Source organism: Colletotrichum chrysophilum (assembly GCF_026319265.1).
Source record: "Colletotrichum chrysophilum strain AFK26 chromosome Unknown scaffold_235, whole genome shotgun sequence".
Classification (NCBI taxonomy): Eukaryota; Fungi; Ascomycota; class Sordariomycetes; order Glomerellales; family Glomerellaceae; genus Colletotrichum; species Colletotrichum chrysophilum.
Window position 1 is genome coordinate 1 of NW_026517522.1, and position 6,493 is coordinate 6,493.

The window sequence follows — 6,493 nt, forward strand, 5'->3', positions numbered from 1 at the left end:
TGTTACGGTCAGCTATCCGACAGTAGGGTCTGCTAACAGAAGTTGGGGATTGACGTTTAAACAGTACACTGGGGTCGTGGTCGTAGGTCGTAGGTCGTAGGCTGTAGTAGATCAAGTCTTCAGAGGCCAAGGTGATCAGTCTTAGACTCAACAAGTAATTCGCAGTGAAGGTGAGCTGAAAGTATCTGTGGTGATAATCACAAGTTGATTGCTGAAGAGCTATGGAAGTTTGACCATGAGCCAGGCTCAGGTCATACTATATACAAGTCTAGGGTAGTCTTCTTACTCTGAGGACCGATGGCTTCCGAGCGGGCCCCGGGTGTGGACCGCTTTCTCCATGTCGGTCCTAGGTCAGGACCGCTTATCTCTCGTCGGTCCTTCTTATCATCACGTGACCTGTACTATAGTTCTTCCGTTTCCGAGCGAGTCCCTGTTGTTCCCGTGATCCTGCAATACAAATGTCCTGTCCTAGCCGCTCGATGCCCAAGTGGGTCGGTTAACTGTTATCCTGCATAACGGGTCGTAACACCTGGCTCATGGTCAGACTTCCATAGCTCTTCAGCAATCAACTTAGTATTCATCCTCACGGATACTCTCAGCTTACCTTCACTGCGAATTACTTGTTGAGTCTAAGACTGATCACCTTAGCCTCTGAAGACCCGATCCACTACAGTCTACGACCTACGACTCAGACCACGACCCCAGTGTACTGTTATAACGTGTCAATCCCCAGCTTCTGTTAGCAGACCCTACTGTCGGATAGCTGACCGTAACATCACACAATGTGCATATCAAAATAGAATACTGCGTGTTATGGACGAATAGCTCTATATTTAGCTATATGTATTGGTTACTTTCTTCTATCTACTGTTTGCGACTAATTCCTCCTGTCCTCTCTTTATAATCCTACTTTCCTACCCCTTAATTCCATATACTTTCTCCTTAATCTACTTTCCTACCTGCCTGCGTTCCATCGCTCGGTCGGGCTCTCTGGTCTAGCTAGTGGCCCTATTATGTGATTAGCTAGTTAATGCGGGGACCGGGACGATATCACAAAAATATCTACTACCCTATTCCCCTATTCCTAGACTCAAATCACAGAACACAACACTGAAAACTGGATTCCCGTAATGACCTGGTTCGTGGCTTCAATTGCATCCTACTTTTATCTATTTTGCTGCTGGGAATCTCTACGGCTTTGTACTCCTCCACGTGCCGGCTTTGACCCCCCCTCTCCCTGGCCCCACTTTCAATTCTGGTGGTGGCCACAACGGCTTTGACACAAGACCATCGCCCACGTAATGTTAAGGGTTAGGGGTAGGGTTAGGGTCTTATTTCGGAACGCGTCGAGATTTGGGTTAGGGTGGAGACACTGAAGTCAATGCCGGTCAATCAGAGATCCCAGGGAACGCGTCGAGATTTCCGAGTCGGGCAGGGGTGGGCAAGCGGGGCTCCGGACGGGTCGGGCCAATGGCCGTACACGGATGGCCGTATCTCGACGCGTTCCGGCATGGAATAACTGAGTAGTCTCCACGGCTTCTCCACTCCACATGATACAATTTACTAATTTCTCGCCATTTTTCAGGATACCCGTGGTCTTTCTCCAGCTCATTTCTATTCGCGGTTCGACTGAGGGATCCGTCTTCGGTTGTTGGTTATTTCTCGTCCTTGCTCGACTGTCGTCCTCGTCCTGCCGACTCCCACCCTCGCTGAACCGGCGCTGTCTATCTCTCTCGCAGGCCGCAGGCCTTCTGCTTATCTTTGCATACTGGGCAGGGTTGGACACAGACAGCCTCTTTTACTGGCTAGGGAGCACATGGGCAGCGGTATTCTTGGGAATAAGTTGGAAGGGGTCGCCCTCGTCTTTCAGCAATTGATGAATTGTGTGCAAATGATAGGCTGAGTACGTAGTCATCCGGCGAAGTCAGCTTTCCTGGCTTGCCGAAAATTGTCATAGCAATAGTTTCTGAATAAAAGGTATGCTGGACCTTCTCCTCATGACACACTTCTCTTCCTCTAGGAGATAAGCATCTGGAGCCTTGCGTGATCTTGGCTGGTAGCATCTTTGCGCGAGAACGTTTCCATCTCATGCAGCATTGACTGAGGCCAAGAATTGAGCGCTTATTCACCTGCCTGAAGGTTGCCCATCTTCCCTTGCCTGTTGGTCTGGCCTACGTATCATCTCATTCTCGCCTCCGTATCCTGACACGATACGGCTCTGCGACTGTCTTCACACCGACCGAGCTCATCGCCTTTGGATTCGGCCAGTCCGTGTCGTTGTTGTCCGGCAGCAAGTCATACACAGATATGATGCAGGCCACGTAGGCCAGTGCTTCTCTAACCGCAAAGTTTCGACCTGGGCATATCGTGGGACCACCACCTATTGAACAGCAAGTTTCAGCCAAATGTTCAAGCCATATGAATCAAATATCTTGCCGTAAGGTCTCATGTTGCCCAATCGAGCAACTGGCACTTTCCCTTCATTTCCCCTGTCATCAAGCACGATATGTCGTTGAGGCCTCCACCGTGTCGGCTCCGGGAATAGATTGGGATCCATGGAGATCAACTCCTCGGCCAAGTATGCGTACGCGCCTTGTGGGATTCGAAACCGTTCTTCCACCGTGCCTTTGCTCTCCCGTGCTGTCACTATGAAGCTCGACTTCGCCTTTTTGAAGGTCCACATGCTTGAGTCGATCCGCAGCGATTCGATGTAGCTCGCTTTGAGAAGGGGGCATTGGGACATGAGGCCTTCAATGTTGATGCTGGTGCTTTCAGACTGGGTGGGGCCATGATCAGGGGTTTCCGTTGGGAGGTCCACAAACTTTGCGACTTCGCATCGTATCTTCGCTTGGAGTGATGGGTCGGATGCTATTCGATAAAGCATCCAGAAGATGAGCATGTTTCCATTAATGTTCATGGCCCAAATCAATCCCAGCTCGTTTGACGCCCTCGCATCAATCGACCATCCACGCTTGAGATAGAGAGGCATTCTGGCCCAGATGAGCTCGCTCACACCGCCATTGCCGTTCTCATCGCCCCCAAGCCGCGTCCACCGCGGTCCCGGGTCCACTCCGTGGAAGTAGTCGTCCAACGCGACATGGAATTCTCTCACGCTTTGGAGCATTTCCGACTGCGCACGCATCGCACGCGCAAGCTTCGGCCATATGTAACCTACCCACGGCGGCAGCCCGAGTACGAGAAGCTGCCAGGTCTCATTGAACTCCCAAAGCTGGTCCCAAAAGTGGGGGAAATTTTCTATGAAGTCCGCGCCGACGAGGCTTTCGTTGGCGGTGTGGCTGACGAACAGGCGAACCAGGTCAGACAGGGAGGTTGAGACTGTAGGCGGATGTGAGCTGGAGAGAAGCCGTGTTTTGGCTGTCTGCTCCCATGGCGATTGCTCTACTTCATCTGCATGAAATGTCACGAATCGATTGATGTTGGCAGTGAGGTTCTTCGACGTGCGTGAGACGAGTTGGTCAAGGCCAGAGCCTGAAACCAGTTTTGCGAAAATATCGTGCCATTCCGATGCCACCTCCAGGTAGTCTGGAAGTTCGGCCTGGGGATATTCAAACGCCTTTGACAAGATGCGAAGGCGCAGCCACTCGCCACCGGCAATCGAGTCCGGCTTCGACAGGAGAGAGGTACCTAGGCTGTGGCGGAAGATGAAGACGTGCTTGGTGCCGAGGATCTTGATTGTAACGGCGCCCGACGGATACTTGTCCCGGAGGGATGGGAGGAACTTGCCGCCGGAAAGTATGAAGTTGGGGATGTGACCCAAGTATGGGATCCAGTAAGGGACTGGTTCCGGATGACGAGCGCCATCGGATTCAACGCGGTGGATGGCTGTCCTGTGGCTGGTATGGCCTGTGATGAGTCGGGTCGTGATGAGAAGGAGGATAACGGAGGTCAGCAGAGTGATCTTAAGAGGGCCAAAGTATTCTGCTATGGATGGAGAAACTAAAAATGACGACGTGCGGTTGTTTACTAATGCCTCCATGTTTTCTGGTGGAAAGTCGTGTGGAAGAAGGATGATGCTTGGAAGGATTCAGAAACAGCCCCATCGTACGCAGTAACTCATTGCGGGTGCGGGGTAAGCATTCAACCTCGACTTGAATTCAACCTCGCAAGGGTTCTTTAGGAATCATGTTATCTCGACCTCCTTCGTTCGTTCATCTTGGCGACAGGCATCATGCTTGGCTGGATCTTGCGCCAATCACAAATGAAGGAAATGCAGGTCAGAGTGGGACGTCGGACATAGTATGCCTATTCTGTATGAGTCCGGGCCGGGACTCGTGGTGATTGGCGGTGCATCATGCATTGAGGCGGCGTTCGATTGTCAGTTGGTGGTGACCTCAGAAGGCTGATGAATTTAGCCGGATGTGCACGGATTCTTCCACCGGCGGCGCGGATCACGCCCGGCCCCACCCAGCGCACGGCGCCGAAAACTGGCGGGCCTGATATCGCCGCACACAACCTAGTGAAAGTCAACTGTGCTGGCAGACCCTGTGCTGATTGGCTGCTGAATTGAAATGTGGGGTTCTGGTTCGGAAATTCGCACTTTGACGGGCCTGCTCTTATAATACCGACGGTATCCTACGGGTGAACCGTCTTTCTGATTGGCCTGCCCTTACGATACCAGCGGTATCCTAAGGCTGGCCAGTCACATCACTGGTATCAGTGAACCAGCACCAGATGCTTATATCAGCCACCCCATGCAAGCGGGAACGAATGTGACGACTTCCAGTGGGGAAACCGTCACATTGGACTGATTTGTCTCGGCGCAGATGCACCCGCCCTCCTAGTCGTAATTTCAACACCTTCAGGACCTATGAGGCAGGCAGGCAGCTTCCATCACCACATCTTGCAGTGACTGCAGTCCACCACTGAATCTCATGAATGGACATGTGAAATCAATGCACTCCCCCTTTCTATCGCTGACACTTTGATGTCTCCTGCCTGAGGTGTCGCACCTGACCTGCCCATTGAGTCCCAGCAGCAACAGCGCATGGAAATATCGTCCGTCTGCACCCACCTAACCTGATGCCTGCAGTCAGAATTCCCTTCTGGTCGTTTCCATTTTGCTTGCAGTGTGCCGGACGGAAGGCAAGGACTTCCTCGTTTCCTTTCCGGGTGCCATGTCATTATTGTCTCCTCCATCCACGTCCACCCCAAAAGTGTCCGTTTCTCCAAACCTCTCCTCTGAAAACCTCTGATTTTCAACACCCATTGACAAGAACACCGCAGCACTTCAATTCTGTCTGGAGTCGGCCCTCTGAGTCGATCTCGCGAGTATTTCTGGGTCCAACACTCCCGATAGCCCGCCCAAGACCAACCTCGACGACACGCCGAGCCACCCAAAGTCGATCCTCAAACAACCTTCTAAGCCCAATTTGCTGGCCGCCGGTACACCCAGCCAGAAATCGAGCCTCAAGCTGTCTCCATCCAAGGCGAGCATCGACGACAAGCTTCTCCTCTGCAAATCTCTGATTTCCAACCTATCGCCAACACAAACACCGAAGCCTGCCCCGGTCTGGCTTAGGACCGCCCTCTGCTCGACCCCGCCAACATCTCGGGGCCCAAAGTAGCCTTCCAAGTCCAATCTGCTGGCCGCCGGTTCACCAAGCCAGAGGCCAGGCTTCAAGCGGCACCTCCGCAAGGAAAACCTCGACGACACAACTCCAACGATGCTAAGAAGACACTGGCTGGTCTCGAACGTCCCGCAACGCAAATCACCCCTCTGGATGTCCCAGTCCCTGAAAAGGCGGTCCAGCTGGCTGAGCCTCAGTGCGAGCCATGCCCTCAGCACGCTTACTGCCTATGGAAGCATTGAGTGTGGTTTTTGGAGGCGAGGCTTTCGGCGTCTGGTGGTCTGGTGACCGAGGCAGGCAGGGACCATTCGGTCGAGGGGAAGAAAATGTCACAGGATGCTGTCGCTTCGCCCACGGTGACTTTACGTGCTCCTTCAATTCATGGCAGCCTTGGGAAATGGCAAGTTCAACCGATTGGAGTTGTTTCATGTAGTCAGCTAGCTGTAGCGTCCCAAAAACCTCTGTTTCTCCAGCACCCAAACTTAGAAGACAATGCCTTGACGGATTGTGAATGATGGTGTTTGGTCAACAGTTCGCAGACCTAGATTTCAGTGGAACAATTTCAACTGCGAGAACACTCTTTCATCTTGCTGGCAATGAATAAGGTGCAGGTGTCACATGCCAAGGAACAACAACCCCAGGCAGTGTGGATGGTAATCGCGGCTTTCCCTCGAATGTCGGTGGAGTCATCTGAGAATCATTCACCGAGAGTCCCACGCACCAAAAGAGGAATGCCCAAGCTCATGTGGAACCACTAGTTCTACGTAGTTCCAATGGGCGTGTGGATTGCAGAATGCACGTCTTGGTCGAACCGTAGACGTGGGGTTCATTGGCTGACTTTCAAGATTGATGGCCGCACTTGCAACCAAACCTTGACCGCCGCGACGTCCAGATCCTTACAATTA

General features: G+C 52.4%; 1 protein-coding gene across 1 annotated transcript; it reads right to left on the reverse strand.

The window, feature by feature from the left end:
* Positions 1-2,380: 2,380 nt before the first annotated feature.
* COL26b_013512 (uncharacterized protein) lies at positions 2,381-3,997 on the reverse strand (the record flags this gene model as incomplete). Its single annotated transcript, XM_053186110.1, has 1 exon — positions 2,381-3,997. The coding sequence occupies one exon, from the start codon at positions 3,995-3,997 to the stop codon at positions 2,381-2,383; it is 1,617 nt and encodes a 538-aa protein (XP_053029939.1).
* Positions 3,998-6,493: the final 2,496 nt, after the last annotated feature.